This window comes from Tursiops truncatus, chromosome 15 (genome assembly GCF_011762595.2).
Source record: "Tursiops truncatus isolate mTurTru1 chromosome 15, mTurTru1.mat.Y, whole genome shotgun sequence".
Classification (NCBI taxonomy): Eukaryota; Metazoa; Chordata; class Mammalia; order Artiodactyla; family Delphinidae; genus Tursiops; species Tursiops truncatus.
This window is the reverse complement of record NC_047048.1, coordinates 364,972-389,774: the sequence shown is the minus strand read 5'-3', so window position 1 is coordinate 389,774 and position 24,803 is coordinate 364,972. Positions and strand designations below refer to the sequence as shown.

Here is a 24,803-nt window from a genome sequence, read left to right as displayed (position 1 = left end):
TGTAAACCATGGACTTGGGGTGGCTGTGGCGTGTCTGTGAGGCTTACTGACTGGACCAGATGCAGCACCTGGGGGGGCTGCTGATCACGGGGGAGGCTGTGCATGGTGGGGCGCAGGTGTGAGGGAGTCTGTGTACCCGCTGCTCACCGTCTGTACGAACCGTGCGGTCTGTACGAACGGGGAGGGCGACGGCTGGCCAGGAACCCCAGTCGGGCACACGTGCCGATCCCTGGTGCAAAGCCAAGGCAGACAACCCGTCTGCTCTCAGCTGTTGCTGTTGTAAGCAGTTTCCATTGGTCTCGAATTCACAGTTTGTTTCCGTTCCCCGGAGAGCAGCGACGTGGTGCCCTACAACGGGGCACCTGAACCTGCGGGTGGCCTGGGCAGGGGCTCTCAAAGGGTGCCCCAGGGTTTTGGGGGCCCTGAGACCCTTCAGAGGGTGTGAGTCAGAACTCCGTCCACAGTGACACGAAGGGCACGACCCCCGGCTCACAGGGCGCCCTCCGCACTGAGGGCTCAAGGCCAGGGCGGCACGAGCGCTGGCTGGGCTCTGGGGAGTGAGTCACTGCAGGAGTCAGTTATGTCCTCAGAGGAGCATAAAAATCATCTACTTCATGAAACCTCAACCCCTGAGCACCCAACTTTAGTAAACTCATTCCGATGAAGTCCGGATTTTCTAGGGACTGACAGCGTCTGCCCTCCACTGAGCGCCCAGCGCGGGTGGTCACAGATCACGCCGTGGCTGGATCTGCTCTCTGTCTGCTTCCTGGTCGTCCCTCCTCTGCGTCCTTCTCATTTTCCTTTCTCCTTTCTCTTGACTTCTTTTGGGTTATTTGGACAGTTTTTAGAACTCCACTCTAAACTGAAGTCTGTTTATGGCCATCTCAGCCATGTGGCTTCGCTCACACGTCGGTGGTGGTTCAGGGGATACGACACGTGTCCTTCCTTTTTAGCTTTTCAGCACCCTGGGATGGAACGGGAGGCACACGTGTGTGCAATGGGGCCGAGGGCTGGGCAGCTCCCAGACACCACTTTTTACTTGAAAGAATGACCAGTGACAACAGACCCTTGTTATTCAGACTTGGGGCCCCAACAGGATGCTTTCTTGTAAGCGAATGAAGCGACAGTATTTGTGGCTGATGATAAAATTGAAGCTCTCAAGCAGTAATAAGAATTATAGAAACTTGTTTCTGCCACCAAAAGCCTGACAGCCTCCTGAAGCTGTTCTTCCCAAGACTTTTCTGAGCTTGACGCCAACAGTGACTTTTTGACACTGAGAACAGAGCGCGTCCAAGTTAATGAGCACGCGGGGCGGATAGATGGACTTGAGCGGAACGGGTGTGGTTCCACAGTGGCTCCAGGGTCTACACTCCAAGGAACCTTGAGGAGACTACCACCTGTCCAGTCAGGGTGCGGTAAGGGAGAGGACCGCTGTCAAGATACTCTTCTCTTCCAACTGCATCTGTGTGGGCCGTTTGTTTTTCACATACTTTAACCAAACGACACGCATCACAACCAACGCAACGCAGAGATGTGCGTCTGGTTGTCTTCTATCAGCTCGACGTTAGAGAGATTCACAAAAATGTAAAATAATGCCACTGTTCTTGTTACTTTGTTTTACAAAACGCATCTTTCAAAACCACGTTATTTATGTTAAAATGTAATGGTTGTTATTTTAAAGAAATTAATCAGTACCTTAACATTTTCTCAAGTTTTAACTTCTACCACGGTGAACACCAGGGGCCGTAACCCACAGGACACAAGCTCGTTGGGACCCGCAGTAACTCGGAGGACACGGGTTGCAAGACTGCAGGCCCAAGGGAGTCCGGGCGCCCGGCCAGCTGCTCCCGTGCGGCTGGCCTGAGTATGGGGATGAAGCTCTTACCAAGAACTGCGTCCTGGATGGCGCTCTCAGGGTCGTCGAGGTACACGAGCAGCTCCCTGTACAGGTGCTGAATGTTGCTCTGGTAATAGCACTTGCCGGCCTCGTTCCCGACACGCTCCAACCAGGTGACCAAGGAGGTGGTGGCCGCCAGCCTCACCTCATTGGAAACGTCATCCAGGCGTTTTAAGAGTTCTGCAAGGAGGGACCAGACAGGAGTGTGAGGAGAGGTTCCAGGGCAGGCGGCTCCCAGCTAAGCTCTCAGCACTTGTGGAGCACCGGCCCCTGGCCTGGGAAACCCACAGGCGGGTGCTAGGGAGGGGCTGGTGGTAGCGGGTGTTCCGGGACCCTCGGCCACTCTGGCCCAGGGGTGGACTCCGTGGACACGGAGTGAAGGTGTGCTTCACACCCGGCGTGGGCGTCTTCGCCCTCTGACCTGCAAGGCGGCTGGGGTCCCCCCGGCTCCGAGATGCTCAGACTCAGAGTCACACACAGGCCTCACACCCCATCCTCCTCAAGGAGCAGACGGCACAGGAAGGACGTCTGCTGACCCCGCTTTCTGCCCACCGTGGCTCTGGGGACAGAGCTGAGGGCCCGGTGACACGACGGCCACCAGCTACATCAGCTGTGTTTCTGCTGAGCCTCTGGGACCAGATGTCCCACCGCTGAAAGTGGACTAACAGTCCTTCCTGATCCGCAGAAACGCTTCCTGTGAACGGGTGAGACTTCAATCAATGCGTGCTGTTCTCACAGATCTACACGACGCGCCCGCGCGCCTCTCACCGCTGCGGCCTCTCCCGCTGCGGAGCACAGGCTCCGGACGCGCAGGCCCAGCGGCCATGGCTCACGGGCCCAGCCGCTCCGCGGCATGTGGGATCCTCCCGGACCGGGGCACGAACCCGCGTCCCCTGCATCGGCAGGCGGACCCTCAACCACTGTGCCACCAGGGAAGCCCCAAGCGTTTATTCTTACACATGCAATAGGTTCCAAGATAACACTTCATTCTAGCTGTAGGCGGCAACAGATGTTACGGCAGGGAATCCAGATGTTCACACAGGAGGGGCTAAGGGTCGCCACTGCCTCAGGCGTGAGGAACCGCTTTTTGCCACGTTTGTTAATCCCGCCTGTGGGCAGGGCCCTTCCCGCGGCCTCAGCTCTCAGCTCCTCCAGTTTCTTCGGCTCCTGTTTCTGCCGGCAAGCCTGGTCTTCCTCGTCTGCCTCCTGGGCTGCTTCAGGGGCTGCTTCTTGCCACCCTTGGGGCCAGACGTGGCCCCTGCTGCAGGAAGTACTCAACTTGTTTGGAACGCCTGTTACCCTTGCAGATTTCCGCGATCCCAACCACACGTGGAAAAGATGGCACTGAGGGCCTGTACCTTCCACCTCCCCCCGCCACCCCCGGCGTGGGCACACCCACCAGCCCCTGAGCTTCTCGGCTGCAGGCCCACCTCCAGCGACGCTGCTCCGCTCGGGGCCGGGTTTCACTTCTGTGGCCGGGACTCATCGGTGCTCTCCGGCTCCCAGAGGCAGTGACACGGGGGACGCGAGGCAGGGCTGCAGCCCTCACACCGGAGGCCACGGGGTGGTACCCCGGCCGCCGTGGGCGTCTATGCTCCCACCCAGCCCGCAATTCCAGTCCACAAGACGTCTGTCCTGTTTCTTGTGCTACGTTACTTATTCAGTGACATTCAGTGACGTCATACCTGTCCCATCCACGTTTAGACTCACAGCACCGACCTGACCAGAAGTCAAAGTAGCATTTTCTATTTTTCCTACCAAACAAACAGAGGCGTATGATTGGAAAAGAAGAATGTCCTACCAGGATAAATCTTGATGAATTTGTCTGCATCTATCACACCATCAGAGGTCTTTAAAAACACGTTAATGATTCGGCATGAAATCAATCGAGTCATCTGAGAATCTTCTTCCAGGGTGGTTAGAATTTGAGGCATCAGCATTTCCTGCACTTCCTGTATCTGCAATAAAAAAACCACACAAGCTGTGGGTCACGGGTGGTGCCTCCCTGGTGACAGAGACTGCTACTCACACACTGTGTACTTTGCCCGTCACTGAAGAGACTTGGTTTTGATGCAAGTATGATTGAGTCTGGAAAGCTACTTTGAAATTTCTATGTAAGAAGCAGACCTGAATCTTGATTTTTAAAATCCAGATAATTTGAACATCGGTCAGTTGGTTTTTAAAAAATCTGTTATTCAGAAAGTCTTAGGCACCGATCCTACACAGCCCACTACTTACTAGCAGGACTGGGTATCGTGTCCAGTAAAGTTTGGGGGGCATTTCAACTTAAGTAACAGCTGTTCAGGTACCACAATGTTTTCCCTACTTCTACTGTTTCCTCAATTCCTCATCTATCTGGAAATATGAATACAAACAACGCTCTTGAGTCAGACTCATGTGATGAAATTCTTTTCTTGTAAACGGTAACAATCGCTTAAGGAAACCTACAGGTGACCCAAGGAAACAACGGGCTTTCCCCCCAGACCTCTGCTCGCCCTCTGGCCCCATAGTCCCGTCCCCTCGGTCTGTCTGGGATCATCTGCTGCCGCTATCAGGACAGGAGACTCAGGTGAGCGCTCTTCACCTGCGGCAGGTGTGCCAGGCAGGCCCCGGAAGCCCAGGGCACAGCCTGTTCCCCTCTTGGGTCCAGGATGCATGAGCCCTACCTGCTCATCTGACAGGACCCCGCTGCTGACAAGCGCCCAGAGGCAGGACACAGCCGCTGTACGGATGGCCGCAGCCGTCCTCCCCGCATGCCACTGCAGATTGGGGACGAAGATGTCCTTGATCAGGGTGTCCAGGTAGCCATGGAACTGTCTGGAGCGGAAGCAGGAGAGAGTGGGTGAGAGGGGCACCCAGACTCCCCGAAGGAAGCGCTTCCATTTGGGAAACGGACTGGGCGGAGGGAAAAGGCCAAACAGACAAAACGAGCGGAAATCGAACACTGGACGTTGAACGAGAGCCCCCGCGCCCCGGAGTAGTGGCCAGGGAGGGGACATAGGGCTCTCTCCCACGGCTATCACGGGGCAGGGCTGCACTCGGGCTCCTGCCGCCTCTCCTGGGACTGGACCCTGGGGCTGGGGGTGTATTCCAGCCTCCCTCCCACTCTGTGGCCGAGGGGCTTCCCCAACACCCCTCCTGGATCTAAGAAAAGGGTGGCCGCGCTACCCCGAGCACCGATGGGGCGTCAAGTCACTCCCACAGGCGGCGACCTTACAGAGATGGGCCTCAAGGTCCCTGCAACCACGTGAGGTCCCTCTGACCACGCCCACTACCTTGGCAAGAGGGCACCCTGGGGCTGCACGTATGGTCCCATGTGTCAAGACACCGGGAGACACGGATGTTGCCGCCAACATAGTCGGGGACCTTCCTCTCGACACGCCATCAGGACAAACACAAAGCAAAACAAAATCCCAGCCCTGAGCTCCACTGGCTGGCCTGGCCACCCGGCAGCGGAGCCACACGTGAGGCCCCGTCCAAAAGCCCGGGGAAAAGCCTCAGCCCTCCGTATGACTCCTGTACCCCACGGGCCTCTGCTGATGGAGCAAGACGTATTCTGCTGAACAAAGGACTCATTGACTTGCTTCCCAGGGTCATTCCAGAGCACGCTTCACAGGGGGCTCCCGCCTCCAGCACCAGCTGCTTTGGGACCTGGACCAGCGTGAGGGCCTGTGAGCCCACGGTTGCGCCGTGCCCCCAGCAGGGGGCACTCCTGATCCACCTGCGTTTCCGACACTGGACCTGGTGCAGGGCGACTCACACACATTCAAGGTTTCCTACGTGCTTTAGTTTTTGAGCAAGGAGCTGCTGTTCCCTGCAAAGGGATTCACCAGGGGACTCTGGAAAGCTCAGCCCTGTGTCCTGGCTGAGGCGGCCCAGACGATGTGGCCACGAGGGCCTGAGGGCCGAGTGCTGACCGCGAGGAGGGACGGGCAGTGGGACTCCAGTGATATGCTGGGAGCAGAAAAGGCACTGGACTCCCCAAGAATGAGTACCCTGCTTCCAGAGGACGCATACCTGTTCAAACGCAGCTGGGCCCCGAGACCAGGAAGCCCAGCCCGGGCAGGCCCACGGGCTCCTCCAGAGCCACCAGCATCCGGGCCTTGCCCTGCGGGAGAAGCTCCGTAACATCCCGCACGAGGGGACGGCACTGGGTGGTGTCTGGGCGCCCAGAGAGGGGAGCAGGCCTCCTTCACTGGGGGATCGCACTCCAGCCAGGGTGCCCCTGCCCCCGCCGTCCTCTGGCTGGGAGCCCTGCACCACCGGGTGTGCCGGTGCCAGAGGCGCTTTTGGGGGTGGGGTGGGGTGAGGGGGGCCGCATTCCTTTGCTATCTCAGACTCTGCATTCTGTAACCCTGAGGTTCAAAACCAAGCAGGTGTTGCTTTCCAAAATCTTTCCTGCCTGTAAAAACAGTTAATCCTTGCACTAGACAATTGTAAACTGAACAGCTTTCTTCTCCTGATAGCGGTTTCTTTCCACAAGAAGCCTTCAAGGGCAGCTTCTTGAGGGAACTCGGTTCAAGAGCGGGGGCTTCGTTCCCGGGGGTTGGCTGTCCTCAGGGGGACGCAGCGGAGCAGGGCCCCAAGGGGTAGTGACTGATCCGCCGGCTCTCTCCTCACAGGGCAGCTGCCAGACCCAACTCAGTAACCTTTTTATAGTCTCTTCTAACCCTTTAAGTCTTTGCAGACAAGCAGGAAATAAAATTTCCTGCAATACAATGGGCTGGCTAGAGGCCCAAGAGCAGAGATCAGAGTAACATCCAGAGAAGTGAAGTCTGAATAATGACCCGTTATTTCCCTAGGAAAGTCCAGGACAGGCCGACGACAAAGATCTGCTCCCTCTCAGGGGATGGGTCCCCAAAGAGCAAACAGCATCTCACTGCCTGAAGCCCCACAGCCCATCTTGCCAGGACGCTGTGTCGCTTTGCAAAGGGAGAGGGCGGGGCCTGCTGATGGCTCTGCTCCGGGCCGCCTCACGTCCAGCCTGGGCCGCCCGCCTCCTTCCCTTCGGAGCCCCAAGCTGGAGGCCCGGGTGTTTATGCTGCCTCAAGTCCCTCCGGAGGAGAGGAGTTTCCTAAGTTCTAACCTTAACGGTCATTCAATCAATTCTCTGTGAGGCCTGAAAGGTACCAGAAGCCTTTTAAAGCTGAGAACAGCTAATGTATAAACCATTAGTAGTTAATGTTCCCTAAAACTTTTTCATTCAACGGAATTTTAAGGACCACAAGAATGCGACTGATTTAGTGTCTCTCTATGCGGTGCACTCGCTGCGGGGACTACGCCGTTTCCCTGGGGCGCTGGCTGTGTGGGGAGTCACACGACAGCAGGACCCAGAGCTCAGGGTCACCCCAGGTCCCACCTGAGACCTCAGTGCGGGGGCACGTGGGGACCACTCAGCCGCAGCACAGCGTGGGGGGCAGCATGGAGGGATTGCGTGGCGGGCAGCATGGGAGACCGCGTGGGGGGCAGCATGGCGGGGACTGCGTGGGGGGCAGCATGGGGGACTGCGTGGGGGGCAGAATGGGGGGACCGCATGGGGGCAGAATGGGGGGACCGCGTGGGGGGCAGCATGGGGGACTGCGTGGGGGCAGCATGGGGGGACCGCGTGGGGGGCAGCATGGCAGACCACGTGTGGGTGGAGCCGACCTACCCCTGCGAGTCCACCGTCTCCCGGGCTCCCAGCAGCAGCCCCGACAGGGTGGAGAAGAGCTTCAGGCGCATGGGTGGGTCCCGGGCTGGCTGGAGGCAGCTCCTGAGGATGGGGACCAGCTGGGGCAAGGCTTCTCCGAGGGCAGGGCCTAGAGCACAGACAGGGGCCTCATTCCTATGTGGCAGGAGGATGGGAGGACGGAGCCCCGCAGCCACTCTGGCCGCGAGCGGAGGTGCATGCTGGGCACGGCCAGCTGACATACACCCTCAGCTCAGGGAAGGATGCTCTCAGCACAGGACGCCAGGTTCCGCCTCTCCCTTTGACCCTCCCCCCACCATGGCTCTAATTGTTCGGTATGTAAGCTTTCTTTTTTTCCCTACATCTTACCAAATTCTTAAAAAAATTTAAAGTCAAGCAAACTTTTTTTTTTAATTTATTTTTAAAATTTATTTATTTTTGGCTGTGCTGGGTCTTTGTTGTGGTGCACGTGTTTCTCATTGTCGTGGCTCCTCTTGTTGTGGAGCACGGGCTCTAGGCGCGTGGGCTTTAGTAGTTGTGGTACGTGGGCTCAGTAGTTGTGGCTCGCGAGCGCAGGCTCACTAGCTGTGGTGCACGGGCTTAGTTGCCCGCGGCACGTGGGATCTTCCTGGACCAGGGCTTGAACCTGTATCCCCTGCATCGGTAGGCAGATTCTTAACCACTGCGCCACCAGGGAAGTCCCCAAGCAATCTTTTAAAGGCCAACCAAAACCCAACATTCAGACCATGTAGGCTGCTTGATGTCTGACCCTGAGCCTGGCAGCCAGCATCCTTTCCCATGCCTGTTACTAGATGAACAAATTGTGCCACTGTCCCCGAGCCTGGAAGGATCCCAGATGCAGTGACGGTGCTCAGGACCTGGACCTGCATGTGATGGGGAGAACAGTCTCCGGGGTCTAGACGTGAGCCGCAGCTCAGAAGAATCGGGTCACCAGTTGCCCTCCCCGCCAGGCCCTGTGCTGACCCGGGACATCGTGTGTCAGAAGTGAAGCCGTCACCCTCAGGCCCTCTGGTTTACTCCCGGTCTGCTACTTCTGTACTCAGTCAGGACTTCAGTCTTTTCAGAGGCATCACCTCAAAGCCCAGGGTCAAAGCAAAACAAGCGTGACTGGAGGGTCCACTGTAGCCCGAAGCTCTGCTGCCGCCGCCAGGGTGCACTGTGGCCAGGAGCATGGCGTGCAAGACCGTGAGCTCGGAGTCCTGCTGCCCTGCCGGTCCTACCCTAACCCCCGGGACGGGAGGCCAAGCGGGCACAGAGGGTAGGCAGCACCTGGGGGAAGAGCACGGGGACGCCACTGAAGAGCATGGGCCACACAGGACGCCACGCAAAGTCGCGCTTTCAAGGTTTAACATAGGGACTTCCCTGGTTGCCCAGTGGTTAAGACTCTGCCTTCCCGGGCTTCCCTGGTGGCGCAGTGGTTGAGACTCCGCCTGCCAATGCAGGGCACGCGGGTTCGTGCCTCGGTCCAGGAAGATCCCACATGCCGCGGAGCGGCTGGGCTCGTGAGCCATGGCTGCTGAGCCTGCGCGTCCGGAGCCTGTGCTCCGCAACGGGAGAGGCCACAACAGTGAGAGGCCCGCGTACCGCAAAAATAACCCAAAAAACAGAAAACAATCTGCCTTCCCATGCAGAGGACGCAGGTTCGATCCCTGGTCCAGGAATGAACATGCTTCAGGGCAACTAAGGTCACGCGCCACAACTACTGAGCTCGCGCGCTCTGCAGCCCATATGCCGCAACTACTGAGCCCATGCACCACAACTAGAGAGAAGCCCATGTGCCACAACCAGAGAAGCCTGTGTGCTGCAATGAAGAGCCCACGTGCTGCAACGAAAGATTCCGCGTGCCGCAACTAAGACCCGACACAGCCAAATAAATAAATAAACAAAATTAAAAACGTACATTGGTCCTATGTCACACTCTTGAACTAATTCTTCCAAAAAAAAAAAAAAAAGGTTTAACGTAAAAATGTGTGCCTGGGCAGACTTTAAAGACCCACGTTACAGCAAGTCTTCACTATAGAGTTCGCAGCATCTTTTAAATTAAGGTTTTGTTCCTTAAAACAGCTGTTCTCCGCAGGCTGAGAGTGACCGTGAGTGACTCTGAAGAACCAGGCCTTGGCGTGCCGCCTCCTGGGTGGTGCTGAGCAGCTGTGCCCGTCTGTGCCGGGGCTGCTGGGGCCACCACGGGACCAGCGCTCCGAACCCCACCCGGGGCGCCCGTCTGAGGCCCACCTGAGTGAGCAAGCACCACGTCAAACTGCAGGAACCCCGTGGAGCGGCCGGTCCAGTCCCGGTGCGAGGCAGCCAGCCGCTCCAGGAGGGCGCCCACGTGCGCTCGGAAGAGGTCCTGGCTGCCGTCCACGCTCTCCACCGCAGCCAGCTCGGCCAGCGCCTCCTGAACCTGGGGGAGCAAGTGACAGGCTGGGACAATCCGATCTTGGGACTCACAGACCCCACTGGAGACCTGTCCTCACCACCTGAGGGAGGGAGAGCCACTCGGGCACACGCCGCGTGGCCCGGGGCTCCCGTGACGCCCCTCCTGTCTGTATGAGGAATAATGAAATGGACAAACAATGGACGGGCAGTTCAGGCACAGTCCCCCCACCCCCCATGAGGCACCACCCGGGGCAGGGCAGTCCCTGCATCTATGGAGAAGTGGGAGCAGGCGGTTTCAGGGCCGGCACTGAACAGACTTAAACCACGGGTGCCAAAGATGGGCCCACGTCCTCGCTCTCGGAGTGCTTCACCTGACCAGACCTCCGGGCACAGCGTGTCTGCTGCTCTGCGGGCACAGAGGAGATGGAGGACCGGACCCTCCTCCCCCAGGGCTTCAGGAACAGGACGCCCCCAGCACGCTGTGCAGCTGTCCCGGGGCCCCAGTCTGGCCTGCAGACTCACCCGTAATGACAGACTCGGCTTTTCTAGTATTTACAGCCCTACAGTGATGACCTCCCTGATCGGACACGTGCCCTCCGGAAAGGGGGTTTTTTAAGAGAGAAAGAAAACACAGTTTACGAAGGCCCCGGGGAAGGGGAGGGCAGGCGGGGAGGCTCCCGGACACAGTGTGGCTGGAGAGGGGGAGACAGAACCAGGGGGAGAAGCCGGGTTCTCAGCTTGGGGAGAAGTGGTCAGACAGCCGGGTCTCTGGATGGTCCTCGCAGCCGCAGGGAGCTGGATGTCAGAAGATTTTAAGTTAAATACAGAGCCCGGGGCGGGGGGCACCTCCCGGGAGGTCCAGTGGTTAAGACTCCGTGTTTCCAATGCAGGGGATGCAGGTTCAATCCCTGTTTGGTGAACTAAGATTCCACATGCCGTGCGGCACGGCCAAAACAATAAAGAAGCAAGGAAGTTCAATGGAGAAAAGAATTTGAAAAAAAAATACAGAGCCAGGGGAATGGAAACAATTGTGTAAAGCCGGGCTGCAACCAACTAGGACAATCATGATATTATTTTCTCTCCTGACCTCCAGTGCATGTGTGTATTCCTAACCTCACTCAGATGCACATTTAAGACGAGGGAGGCCTCGTTTCTTGCCCGTTTCTCCAAAATTAAGCAGCCGGCCTCACTCTGAGATCCTGACGCCAATGGGCAGTTGGAGGGAATTTAAAATCCCGTGTACCCCTGAGGCCGCCTAGAGAACGAATCACCCCGCATGTTCTAGACTCTTTCATCTTAGGTAGCCAGTTCGCTGGGCAAGCCCGAGGCTTGGAGTTTGACAGCAGAGACTGACAGATGGCAGCCTCCCGTCCAGGGGCTGAGGCAAAGCAGGAGGGCCCCCTCACCTTGGCACCAAGGCCTGCGGGTCCCCACAGCGCCAGGACAGTCACCAGCACCTCCATGAGCGGCACGCCGGCCCCTCGGCAGTCCTCCCGGCTCACGGACACCACGGCCTGCACGCACTGCAGCAGGCGCTCCCCGTACAGGCGCTGTGGAGAGAGCAGGGCACCGTCAGCGACCCCTGCACCCGCTCGGCGGCCCAGACGAGGCCCCACCGACCAGGGCCATGGAGCCACGGCGACCCTGCGAGTGGACTGGGCCAGGATTCTGGCACATCAGCCATAAAGAGGGCGTCCCTCTGCACAACAGGGAAACCGAATCCCTGTTGAATCCCTGAGAATCAAGGAATTCACGGCAACTCTGTTAAGTGCTTAATGGTATTTGAGTTACATTTTCAAAAGGTTTGCATGTGTTCGTGACACACACTGTAGTAGTGACAAGTGGAAGGACAGGGAATCTGGATTTGCTCTCAGTACCCCAGCTCTTCCCACCCCACCCCCAAAGTCAGACAGAAGCTGGACCAAGGGGGACGTGGCTGGAACTGGGCGGCAGGCACGAGGGGTGCACACTGCTCCCCTCCCCTTCTGTGCACTTCTGAGTGTTTCTATAATACTAAGTTAAGAAAAATAAAATTCTGTGATTCAAAGATGCTTCCAGACTGCCGGGGGTCAAGGTGACACCTCGGTTGGGTCGAGCCCTTCTCTCACCTCCCAGCCTCCAGCCTCATCCACTGTGAAATGGGGGCCAGGAGTGGGCACGGGGTGGGGGCCCCAGAGGAAGAACCGCCTAGAACACCCCTCCCACACGCCTGCTCTGCTATGTTTCATAAAGGACAGAGGGAACCAGGGCAAAATGCTTAAGGTTTTTTTTTTTTTTTTACTATTGGGGGTGTGAGCTCAAAAGTTTGGTGAACATTTGGCTAGACAATGGATTGGTTCTAAATTCTGAATCAGCTCTAAAATCCTACGACTCATTCACAAATGATATAAATCATAGAAGTTTAAACAAAAAATTCACTGTGGCATGTCCCCAGCCACTCAGGGGTCCTAACTCCCCCGAGAAGCCACAATTGGTGTTTTATTCAAACACTTACTTTTCCCGCAGCCCCATTTCTCTCAGACCTGGATTGACTGATTGATTGATTTTTTTGAGGGCATGGTTTTGGCTAATTTCTAAATGACCTACAATACATACTTAAGGAGCTACCATTCTTTCAATTAAAATAAACAGGGATTGGGACTTCCCTGGTGGTGCAGTGGTTAAGAATCCACCTGCCAGTGCAGGGTACACGGGTTCGAGCCCTGGTCCGGGAAGATCCCACATGCTAAGGAACAACTAACCCTGTGCGCCACAACTACTGAGCCTGCGCTCTAGAGCCCGTGAGCCACAACTACTGAGCCCGTGTGCCACAACTACTGAAGCCCACGCGCCACAACTACTGAAGCCCACGCACCTAGAACCCGTGCTCCGCAACAAGAGAAGCCACCACAATGAGAAGCCCGCATACCGCAACGAAGAGTAGCCCCTACTCGCTGCCTGTGCACAGCAATGAAGATGCGACGCAGACAACAATAAATAAATTTTTTAAATTATAAAAAAAAAAAGAACAGGGAGTTGCTCTCAGCATTGGCTGAGCCATCTCACGACACCTCCAGATGCTGGAACTAACCAAAGGTCTGTGTCCTTCACAAGCACTGCCCTCCTGCTGTGAACACGGCACCACCTCTGAGGAAACGGGGCCTAATGTTCACGGATTTCACGACATTTAACCAGAGGATTTTCAACACCTACCTACCTACACACACACACACACACACACACACACACACACACACACATACACAGAGAGAGAAAGAAAACAAGACACAGCGGGAACTGACACAGAGGGAGATGCCACACCTTCACCGGAGAAGGCGCCAGGCACTCCCATCCCAGACCCCACACCCGATTCCTGAGTAAACAGGAGGAAACGAGTTACTTCTGTTTTATCAACCGTTTCTGCATCTCAGTCCCGTCGATAAACAGCCAGATTTCAAAGCAGAGGCTCAGGTCCCGTCAGCTGAGCCCAGGCCCAGGCAGACGAGCAGAGCGTCTCTGGGGCCCTGTTGGCTCAAGCCGGGGCTTTACATTTAGTTTGGTCTGGAAGCATTTGAGGCCTGTCCTCACAGTCCCTGGAGAACGACTGTAGGAGACACTAGGACGACCCCTCCCTGTGCGGAGGCCGTGCATCCTGGCCACAGGCGTGCGAGGATGGGAGTGGGTCGCACGACTGGGGTTCACAACGGCTGGTCCCTTGGCCAAAGGCCGGAACGTGTCTAGAGACACGTGTGTGGATGGAACTGTCAGGAAGGGGCCCCTCTGTTTGCAGGACCGAGTAAATCTTTCCTGGAAGGACTGGAGGAAGAGGAACCAAGTGTGCGCTCTGAACTAGATGGATCGAGGGACCAAGGTTTCCTGTAACAACACTCAGGTGTGAAAAGACGTTTCCTTTGCTGTACAGCTTGCAACACGTGTACTGAAACACCTACACAAACTTTCAAGCTGCACCTTCTAGAACAGAAATGCTTCTGGAATGAAAATCCTTGTTGGAACCAGTTGAGTAAAAATGTGGAACTTTTTTCCACATTTTTAGATAATCATAGTTTATCTTAAAAATGGGTTTTGGGAAAAGTTGAAATATGGTTGAAAACACCAGGAGCAGGTGAAAAAGCCCACGAACGTCCCCCCTCCAAGACCTCTGTTCCATCCCCCCCATCTGTGTTTCAGAAGCTGCCTTATAGGCTTATTAAGATGGTTCCCACACGACTGTGAACGTATGTCAGAGTTAAGGCCAGATGCAGGCGTGGAAGTGCATCTCCCGGCAGCTGAGCGGTAGCTGGGCACCCCTGTGGTCCAGCTGTGTGGCCATGGCAGCCACTGTCAAGTGTCAGCTGTGCGGGGCCAGCTTCCCATGGCCCAGGGGGCCTGCAGTGCATGGGTCAGACGCCTGGCGAGGCAAACCCTCGTTGCTCTACAGAGAGATGGGAGGGTGACTGGCCAATGCAAAGACTCAGGGTTTGAGCCCATCACAGCCACATGAAAACAAGGTCGTTATTTTTCCTTCAACAGCAAACAATTGTAAATTATTCCAAATGACTAAGCCTAACTACCTACATTGTTTCAGCTTCAGATGTAATGGATTTACTGCTCAATTTAAGACAAAACAAATCTGTAACCACCAAGCAGAGCTCCCAATAACGGTTGCCAGATCAGGTTGCCTGTTGGAAGCCCCGTTAGAAGCCAAGTGACCGGGGTAAGAATAAGCTCACCATGGAGACACCGCGTGCGACATGGACCAAGAGATGGGGCGTGGACTCACAGGTTCTCTGGGGGTGGGTGGGGTGGGGGTGGGGGTCTCCAGCTGAGACCACCCACAGCAGCGCCACCCATAGAGCGAACTGCCCTCGACGATGGACGCGCTCTGACACCGCCCAGTGCTGGCCACACGGGCTACTGGGCGCTCGACATGCGGCCAGCATGACAGAGGAACTGCCTTTGCACTTTGTTTCATTTTACTTTAAACGGCCGCCATGGTGGATGGAGAAGAACGGGCCAGGAGACACGTGGGTCCAAACAGGAGGACATCAGGGCTGCATCCCAGCTACCACGCCGGTCAGATGTCCCCGAGAGGCCTGTGGGACTGACAACTGCTATGTGTGGATGGTCCCACAGGGGACCGAGTCACCATGGAGATGGATGGACTCTACGATCCCCCCAGCCCCACCCTCTCCCGCGCATGCTTACATTTTCAGACCCCTGGCAGATGTGAGCGTGGGCCAGCTCCATGGCGATGACCTTCACGTGCGGCCGGAGGGCCTCCCTCGGGCAGCCTCGGATGACGGAGGCAAAGACCAGGAGGCCGGAGGGGGAGGGAGACTTCCTCAGCATCGACAAGATCAACTTCAGAAACACCTCCGGGCTGACGAAGGTCCCGATCAGCTCTGCAGATCTCGTGCACTGAGGGCAGATGGAGGAGGCCTGAGGCTGCCGCCCCTCTCGGCCCCTCGCTGCTCTGCGTCTGCCGTGCCCGCTTTCACCTGCCAGAAGCAGCCCTGCAGGCCCGTCTCTTCCTAACGTGCTCAAACACCCACGAAAACTGGTGAGTCCCCTCATGAGCTCAGAAGTGCCCGGGAAGGAGTTCATGCCATTTGGTGTGGGCACGGCTGTCAGAGCGTCCTCTCTGAGGCCCGGCTCTCTGAGCTGGACTCATGGGGGCGGCTCTGCACGTCTGTCCGAGCAGTGACCACTGCAGTGGCCTGCGGGTGGAGGATGTGTTTACCTTCAGACACAGGGCCGCTCACCTGCACATGCTTAATTTAAAGAGAACCGTTAAACGCCTTTTTTATGGGCACGCAGGCTGGATGCAGAAGGCTGGGGAGAGCCCGGGGGCCACGGAAACATCTACACCTTCACACAGGGGCGACTGCGTGACTGCTGATACGTGTCCAAGTTCACACACTGCAGAACTAGGAAGGGTGCATGCAGCCCCTGAGGACAGCGGAATGCCACTCACACTGCGGACCACGGCCTTCTCCTCGTCGGCACAGGCGTGGAGCAGGGTGCGCAGGACGGGCTCCAGGTGCTGCGTGATGTGGCCTTCCGCGTGCAGCAGCAGTACCGCCAGCAGCTGTGCCGACTTCACCCTGGTCGCCACCACCCAGTCGGTGATGTCGTGACAGATGGCGGGAAGGATCTTGGAGAGGTTTCTGAAGACCAGCTCCCGGCAGCCCAGCCCCGGGCGGCTCCCTGTGGGTCATAAAGATGGATGGGAACCCGTGAAATTTACAAACAAGATCTCAACGATTCATGTACGAAGTCACTTACTACACATTCCTCACTTAAGGCACACCTACGGGTTTTATTTTGAGGTCTTAAAAAACTCAAACCAACTCTGAAGACAGAAATGACGCCACAAAGTGTCATAATTTACTTTAAGTCTTTACAGCGATCCTGAGGTGTGACTCACAGTAAACTACCTGCTCGAAGGGCACAACCCTGAAGTTCTGACAGATGGATACCACTGTGAACCATCACGGCCATCAAGGTAACGCGCACCTGCCACCCGGAAGGTCCCTGTGCTCCCGACGATGCCCTCCCCTGCCCCCGGGCAGCCCCGGTCGGCTTCCTGTCGCTATGGGGAGCCGCAATTTCCCGATTTTCTGTGAGTGCAGCTGCGCAGCACACGCTCCTCTCTGCCTGGCTTCCTCCGCTCCGAGGCCCAGCAAGTGGTGGGGGGCGCCGGCCCCTGCTCACTGCTGAGCAGCGTTCCAGCACACGGACAGACCACAGTCTGTCTGTCTACCTGCCGATGGACGTCTGAGCGGTTCTGCCGTGGGCTGTCGCCGACGAGACTTCTCTCGGGTGGGCGCCCTGGAGCGCCACGGCTAAGCACATGGAAGGTGGGCACTATACTGATTAAGAAATGGCCGAGCGGTTTTCCAACGCTGCTGCACTGCTGTCTGCCCTCCCCAGCCGTGCACGAGGCCTGAAGCTCCTCCACACCTGGCACGGGCAGTCCTAGGTCGAGCCTCCAGGCAGGGAGGGGCATCTCCTGTGGCTTTGATGTGCATTCTCCTCACGAGCAATGCCCTGGAGCACTGACTCATGGGCTTGTTTGACATCTGTGTGTCCTCAGTGACGTGTCTTTTCAAACTTTTTTTGCCCCTAAAACACTGGATTGTGTTCTTGATATTGAGTTTGAGAGTTCTCTCTGTGCTCTGGACACAAATCCTTATGTAGACAATTTGCAAACGTCTCAGTCTGTGCCCTGTCGTTTCACTCTCTTAATGTCTTCCAAAGAGCAGAAGTTTTCATTTTGATGAAAAGCAATTTATCAGTCATTCTTTTGTGGAGTGTATTTAGGTCGTACTCTTAGATCCACATGGCATTTGGGGTTAATTTTCATTTATCAGGATGGTTGGATCCAAGCGCACTTTTTTTGCACATCCAGTGATTCCAGCACCATTGCTGAGACGTCTTTTCTCCCCTTGTCTTTGCAACTTGCCAAAATTCAGAGTCCACACGCCTGTGTCTGTTTCTGGACTCTGCTCTGTTCCACTGGTCTATCGGTCTGATTTTTTATTTTTTTAATTTATTTTTGGCTGTATTGGGTCTTCGTTGCTGCGCACGGGCTTTCTCTAGTTGTGGTGAGTGGGGGCTACTCTTCATTGCGGTGCACGGGCTTCTCATTGCAGTGGCTTCTCTTGTTGTGGAGCACGGGCTCTAGGCGCGTGGGATTCAGTAGTTGTGGCACACGGGTTCAGTAGCTGTGGCTCGCGGGCTCCAGAGCGCAGGCTCAGTAGTTGTGGCACACGGGCTTAGCTGCTCCGTGGCATGTGGGATCTTCCTGGACCAGGGATCGAACCCGTGCGCCCTGCATTGGCAGGCAGATTCTTAACCACTGCGCCACCACGGAAGTCCATGTCAGTCTGTTTTTATGTTCATAACCTCACCATCTTGATTACTGCGTTTTATGTCTTAAAACCAGACGTACTCATCTTTCAACCTGGGCCTTTGTCTTCAAAGTTTTGGCTGTGCTAGGTCCTTTACGTTTCCTTGTGAATTTCAGGATAAGTTTCTCAATTTCTATAAAAAAGCCTTCGAGGATTTTGATTACAAGATTTTGACCTTAAAGACTCAAAACAACTCTAGAGCTAGAAATGAGACCGTGACATGTCAAAGTTTAAAGCGTGTTTTAGTAAAAAGAACAGCTTGTACCATGAGGCCTCACTTTGAATTTTTGTTCCTGTTACTTTTCTCTTTTCATGGTATATGAGAGAATTAGTTCTAAATGTTTCAGATTCTGCTGGCGGTTTAAGTGAGCTTGTTACAATTTTGTAAAAAACAAAAAGGAAAACAATAAATGCCCTTTTCTTCCTGATGACATGTCCCTTGTGGAAAGTTTGTGGGATGAGGGGACAGGTTAGGACCGTCTGGGGAGTGGTCCACTGACAGGCGGGCACACGGCCTGAGAGGCATTTCCAGAGATGCGCGCCTCACTCTGAAGATGGCTCTGAAGCCTCCTTTCCTGTACTTGATACGGCAGACATGATAATTTAAAAGACGGTGCATTCTCAAACTTTACTAAATCAGAAAAAACCCTGCTGGCAACTAATTTTTGTACCTTTTCCAAAACATGCGTGATTTCCCCTCATAGCAGTTGTGCGGCATGGGAGGTGAAGCTGCATGAATAAACATGTGGACAAAAAAAAAAAAAACACGGGCCTCCCAGGTATGGGGGAGGAGCCGCCTTCTGGGTCTCACAGTGAACAGCAGCGGGTGCACACGAGGCATGAGCAGTTGTCTTCATGCTGCCCTTCGTGCAAGGCGTCCCCTCCAGGGTGGCCGTCCGAGCCTGACTTCACCTGACCAGGGCTGGAGGGGCCTGCGGGCCCAGGTCCCGGTCCCTCCCATGGTGCTGCCTGTCTGACCTGGTGCATGTATACTAGGCTTTGTCCCTGCCAGCGGCACTCCACCATCACTCCACTGTAAGAAGACACCTGCAGACAGACTGCAGTGATACAGGCGTCCGATCAAGTTCAGTGGAAGGGACTTCGTTCCTAGACAGAAAGTGTTTCCAGAGCAGAAGAAACTAGACACGTGTGGGGTTGAGGGGCAAAGAGGGGGGCCGCAGCCCGGCGGGCAGGGGGCTTCCTTGGAAATGCAGCCCGGATCTGACTCAAGAGCTAAGGGAACACATGGCATGCCCGCGCACACGCACGCACACGCGGGCGCTCACGGTCTGGCAGAGAACCACGATGAGGGGCAGGACGGGGGGTCCAGCAACGGGAGGCTCTGTTCTGAGGGTAGCATCACCCGGAACACGAGGACCGCATCTCACCGGCTACCTGTGTGTTTGCTTCTCCAGGGGAAGCTCACAGAACAGCTTTGTGAGATGACAAAGCACCACCCATTTCCAACGTTTCCCCATCAGGCTCACGCTCCTCGGCTGGCCGCGCCCTCACGTACCCAGGGAGGCCCGCCCAGGACCGCGAGGGAGGCCCTTCCCGCCGTCCGGCTCTACCTCCGGGACTCGCCCTGCTGCACCGCTGGCCTGGGCTGGCCATGCTCACCTGGCGAGGGGTGGTGTGCGGGGGGTGGGCCAGCGAAGTCCAGCTTGTCCTTGAGGTCCTCCTCGTTCTCCATCTGCCAGCGCAGCCCGACCTGCTCCCAGAGGCCGGCTGCCTCGCACCTGCCGCACAACACAGACCCGGGTCAGGGGGCGCCCTCGGGGGGGCGGCCGGGTCTCTGCCCGAGGGAGCCCACCAGTGAGTCTGCCATGCCTCCATCACTAACCCAAGCAAAGTGCTAAAGATGCAAAACTGTACTGTCAAAGTCCCATGGCCTCCAAGCACGCGGGATGCGGGGACACGGTGGCTCCCACAAGACTCTGGACCAAAGGAAACAACCACCGCCGTAAACAACAGCTTAGGAAAAGCCAGCGCCTGGTGAGGCGAGCAGGAGGGAGGCGCGCGGCACGGCGGCTCTGGGGCGGGACGTGTTGCCCTGGCACCCAGAACCTCGGCCTGTCCGCCACGTTGCCACTTACGCGATCTCGGGGATCTCGTCGTCGAGGCTGCTCAGGAGAAGCGGGATGAGCTTGTGCAAGAATGAGTAGCGGTCCCGCAGGTGCAGCAGCCAGCCCCCGACCACGCGCGCCACTGCCTGGCGCACCTGCAGGCAGAGGAGGGTGAGCGGCCTGCACGCGCGTGGGGCCCGCGGCAGCCCAGGCCCCCGTGCGGGCACACAGAGGCCCCCGAGCCCGCTCCGGTGCTCTGGCAGCTCTGCATCCCCATCTCGGGCCTGGAGCGAGATGCTAGTGCCCTAGGTCTCGCTGCTTCAACCCCTGTCCTCCGGGCTCAGGCCGGACCCTCCACTGGCCACGGCAGGTCCTGCAGCCCCGCCTCAGCCCTGTGGCACGTTTGCGGCCTCCTGTGTGGGAACCTCCTGGCTGGGCTGGGCACTGGCCGCCTATGTCCAAGAAGGTGACGTGCGTGCCTCTACCCACCTCACCCACTGCAGGGAAGAGGTGAGCTTCATGTCGCATGTGACCCGGGGAGCAGCAACAGGCCTCTGTTTTTATCATGTTCTGATTGGACCCAAGGATTCCGATGCCCGTCCCAGTTTAGTCGGGCAGGATCCCACCCACGGGGGCTCGGGTTACATCGCACCCCGCGGGCTCCCAAAGTAGCCAGCACTGGACGAGGAGCAGCCGCGCTGCCTTGGCTTCGGGTTCTCTACGTCACTGGAACTCACCTGGGAGGTAAGTTTCATTCTTTCATCCGCCCCTCCCCTCCCCTTCCATCTACCCCCCTCCCCGGGGCCCCCCCTGTCATTCCTGAGCGCCAGTGAGGGGCTGGGGGCCAACCAGACCTGCTCCCTCTCCCTTCCACCAGGGTTCTGGCCCAGGGCAGGTGCGCACAAGCGCCCAGGGCCTGAGCTGATCGCCTGTGGGGCGCCAGCAGCGGGGCAGGTGGGGCTGTTCCCAGGCAGGCTCCTGGGCAAACACCTATACGGTCACATCCTTGGAGCCTCAACAACAGGGTCGGTGCTTTATCCCAGCTACACAAAGCACACAGAACTCCGTCTTCTAGATGAAACACCCACAATCAGAGACGAGCAATGTGCAGAGGGAGCGCCCGACGGTCAGGGCGAGCCTGGGGCAACCGAGGGCACGTGCCTGCTTATGGGCAGTGACTTAACCTGAGCTGGGTGCTCTCACCTGGATGGTGCACTCAGGGGACCGGGGCCTTTCTGGGCCTGGAGGAAGCTGTGACAGCCCTGCTGCACCGGGACACCACCCCTTCCCACCTCCTTGGACATATCCTGCAGACCTCAAGTGACCAGGCTCCCGAGGGAAAAGCGAGGCCATCCCTCTGGGTCCCCTGCTGAGAAAGTAGAGAGGGACGGGCCTCTCATCACTTCCTGGGTAAGTGATCGGAGCCTCTAATCTTCCTGTGTAATAGAACAGGCACCTGGAGCCATCCTGGCTGTCTGCACACACTCTAGCAAAACTGTCCTGACTCGTGCAAGTTCAATGTTTCATTGTATAAAGTAACTGTGACCAGCACAGAGAAAGGTGCTCAGCATCACTAATCACTAATCCTCAGGAAAATGCAAGTCAAAACCACAGGGAGATACCAGCTCACGGATGCAGAGGAACTGGATCCCTTGTACATTGCTGGTAGGAATGCAAAGCAGTGCAGCCACGTGGAACACAGTTTGGTGACTTCAACAAGCTGCACACGTGTTACTGTAGGACGGACACAGCAATTCCACTCCTGAGTGTTTACCCGAAAGAAGTGAAGCAGGACTCAAACGGATCCCTGCACACCATCGTCCTCAGCATCCCTATGCACAACAGCTAAAAGGTGGCAACAACCCAAGAGTCCGAGGACGGATGAATGGAGGAACGCAGTGTGGTCTGTCCACACGGTGGATGCTACTTAGCCTTAAAAGGAGCAAAGCACTGACACCTGCCACAGCTGGGTGGACCTCACCAACACAATGCTGAGTGAGAGAGGCCAGCCACAACAGACCCCATCCTGATTCCACTTACATGAAACAGCTAAACTGTCAGATCCAGAGAGACAGAAAGATTAGAGGTCATCAGGGGGTGGGGGGGACGGGGAGTAATTGCTTAATGGTCACAGTTTCTGTTCGCGATGATAAAAAAAGTTTTGGATGGTGGTGATGGTTGCACAGCACTGTGAATGTCCTTAATGGCACTGAACTGTGCACTTAAAAATGGCTAAAATGGCAAATTTTGTTATAAACATTTTACGAAAAAATTTAAAATTAATGATGTAATATATCAAAAACATTGAACGCTTTAAGTGAGGGAATTGTATGGTATGTGAATTATGGCTTGATAAAGGTGTTTTAAAAAATGAAACAGGGGCTTCCCTGGTGGCGCAGTGGTTGAGAGTCTGCCTGCCGATGCAGGGGACATGGGTTCGTGCCCCGGTCCGGGAAGATCCCACATGCCGCGGAGCGGCTGGGCCCGTGAGCCATGGCCCCTGAGCCTGCGCATCCAGAGTCTGTGCTCCGCAACGGGAGAGGCCACGACAGTGAGAGGCCCGCGTGCCGAAAAAAAAAAAAAAATGAAACAAATCAAAATAAAGAGTTAATTATAAGGGAGCCCCCATAAGACGATCAGCTGATTACTCTACAGAAACGCTGCAGGCCAGAAAGGAGTGGCAAGATATATTCAAAGTCCTGAAAGGGAAAAATCTGCAACCCAGGATACTCTATCCAGCAAGATTACCATTTAGAATAGAAGGAGAGAAAAAGAATTTCCCAGACAAGCAAAAACTAGAAGAACACAGCAATACTAAACCTATCCTAAAACAAATATTGAAAAGTCTTCTCTAGATAGAAAAGAAGCGAGAAGCTATAGGAAAGAGAAAAATCACAATTGGAAAGTAAATCACTTAAATAAGCCAGTATACAGGTTAAAAAAAAAATGTAAAAAATTTTTGTGACAGCAACAATAGCCACAATGAATGACAAAAGGATAACTATGAAGATGTAAAAGAGGACATCAAAATCATAAAACGTGGGCGAGATGAAGATGTAAAAGAGGACATCAACATCATAAAACGTGGGCGAGAGGAGTAAGAAAATGTCGATTTTTTTTCTTTTAGAATGTGTTTGAGCCCCTAATGACTATCAGTCTAAAGCAAGTAGATATAACTATGGGTTAACATACTTGAAAAACAGGGTAACCACAAATCGAAAACATACAACAGATTCACAAAACCCAAAAAGAAGAGAACACAAGCATAATATAAAAGGAAATCATCAAATCTCTGGCTAGGCTCACCAAGAAGAAAAGAGAGAGGTCCCAAATAAATAAAATAAGAAATGAAAAAGGAAAAATAACAACTGATACTGCAGAAATACAAAAGACCATAAGAGAATACTATGAACAATTATATGTCAACAAATTTGACAACCTAGAAGAAATGGACAAGTGTCTAGAAACATACAGCTCACCAAAATTGAAACAAGAAGAAATAGAAAACTTAAACAGACCAGTTACTAGAAATTAAGTAGAATCTGTAATAAAAAAGCTCCCTGGGCTTCCCTGGTGGTGCAGTGGCTGAGAATCTGCCTGCCAATGCAGGGGACATGGGTTCGAGCCCTGGTCTGGGAAGATCCCACATGCCGCGGAGCAACTGGGCCCATGAGCCACAATTACTGAGCTCGCACGTCTGGAGCCTCTGCTCCGCAACAAGAGAGGTCGTGATAGTGAGAGGTCTGCACACCGCGATGAAGAGTGGCCCCCGCTTGCCACAACTAGAGAAAGCCCTCGCACAGAAATGAAGACCCAACACAGCCATAAATAAATAAATAAATTAAGTAATTAATTAAAAAAAGAAAAAGCTCCTTGCAAGGAATTCCCTGGCGGTGCAGTGGTTAGGACTTGGCGCTTTCACTGCCAGGGCCCAGGTTCAATCCCTTCTTGGGGAACTAAGATCCCACAAGCTGCATGGTGTGGCAAAAAACAAACAAACAAAAACAAAAACAAAACAAAAACTCCCTGCAAACAAAAATCCAGGACTGGGTGGCTTCACTGAGGAATTCTACCAAGCATACAAAGAATGTACACCTATCCTCCTCAAACTCTTCCAAAAGACTGAAAAGGAGGTAACACTCCCAAAGACATTCTATGAAGCCACCATCACCCTGATACCAAAATCAGACAAAGACACCACCAAAAAAGAAAATTATAGGCCAATATCTTCCATGAATATAGATGCAAAAATTCTCAACCAAATATTACCAAACCCAATCCAAGAACACATAAAAAAGATCATACACCACGACCACGTTGGACTCATCCCAGGGTCACAAGGCTGGTTCAACATACGCAAATCCATCAATGTGAAACACCACATCAACAAAAGACAAAAACCACATGCTCATCTCAAGAGATGCAGAAAAAGCATTTGATAAAATTCAACATCCATTCATGCTAAAAACTCTTACCAAAGTGGGTATAGAAATAACATATCTCAACATAATAAAAGCTACTTGTGACAAACCCACAGCCAACACAATACTCAACGGTGAAAAGCTGAAAGTCTTCCTCCACTCTCACCGCTTCTATTCAACATATATTGGAAGTCCTAGCCACAGCAATCAGATAAGAAAAAAGAATAAAAGGTATCCAAGTTGGAACAGAAGAGGTAAAATTCTCACTATATGCAGATGACATGATACTATATTTAGAAAACCATGAAGACTCCACACAAAAACTACTAGAACTGATGAACAAATTCAGCAAAGTAGCAGGATACAAGATTAACATACAGAAATTGGTTGCACTTCTTTACACTAACAATGAAACATCATAAGGAAATTAAAACAAAAAAAACTTTTAAAAATTGCAACCAA

At 54.7% G+C, this 24,803-nt stretch overlaps 1 protein-coding gene across 9 annotated transcripts in view; it reads right to left on the bottom strand.

Annotated features, from left to right (window-relative positions):
* DNAAF5 (dynein axonemal assembly factor 5) overlaps nt 1-24,803 on the bottom strand; it is a 36,462-nt gene that overhangs the window by 6,981 nt on the left and 4,678 nt on the right. The window contains exons 3-13 of one of the 9 annotated variants that reach the window (XR_004521984.2): nt 19,951-20,075; nt 19,475-19,593; nt 15,916-16,148; nt 15,147-15,359; nt 11,369-11,512; nt 9,819-9,987; nt 7,548-7,695; nt 4,564-4,714; nt 3,699-3,855; nt 2,855-3,158; nt 1,939-2,591 (exon numbers count right to left, since the gene is read on the bottom strand). Coding sequence is in view for 4 of the 9 variants with exons in the window: in XM_033839208.2 (XP_033695099.1) it covers nt 1,886-2,077; nt 3,699-3,855; nt 4,564-4,714; nt 7,548-7,695; nt 9,819-9,987; nt 11,369-11,512; nt 15,147-15,359; nt 15,916-16,148; nt 19,475-19,593; nt 19,951-20,075 (1,651 nt within the window). In the remaining 5 variants the exon portion in view is untranslated. Of the gene's footprint in view, nt 1-1,885; nt 3,159-3,327; nt 3,856-4,563; nt 4,715-5,914; nt 6,006-7,547; nt 7,696-9,818; nt 9,988-11,368; nt 11,513-15,146; nt 15,360-15,915; nt 16,149-19,474; nt 19,594-19,950; nt 20,076-24,803 lie in introns of those variants that run through there. The other 8 variants (XR_004521986.2, XR_004521985.2, XR_004521987.2 and 5 more) reach the window with 8 other exon arrangements.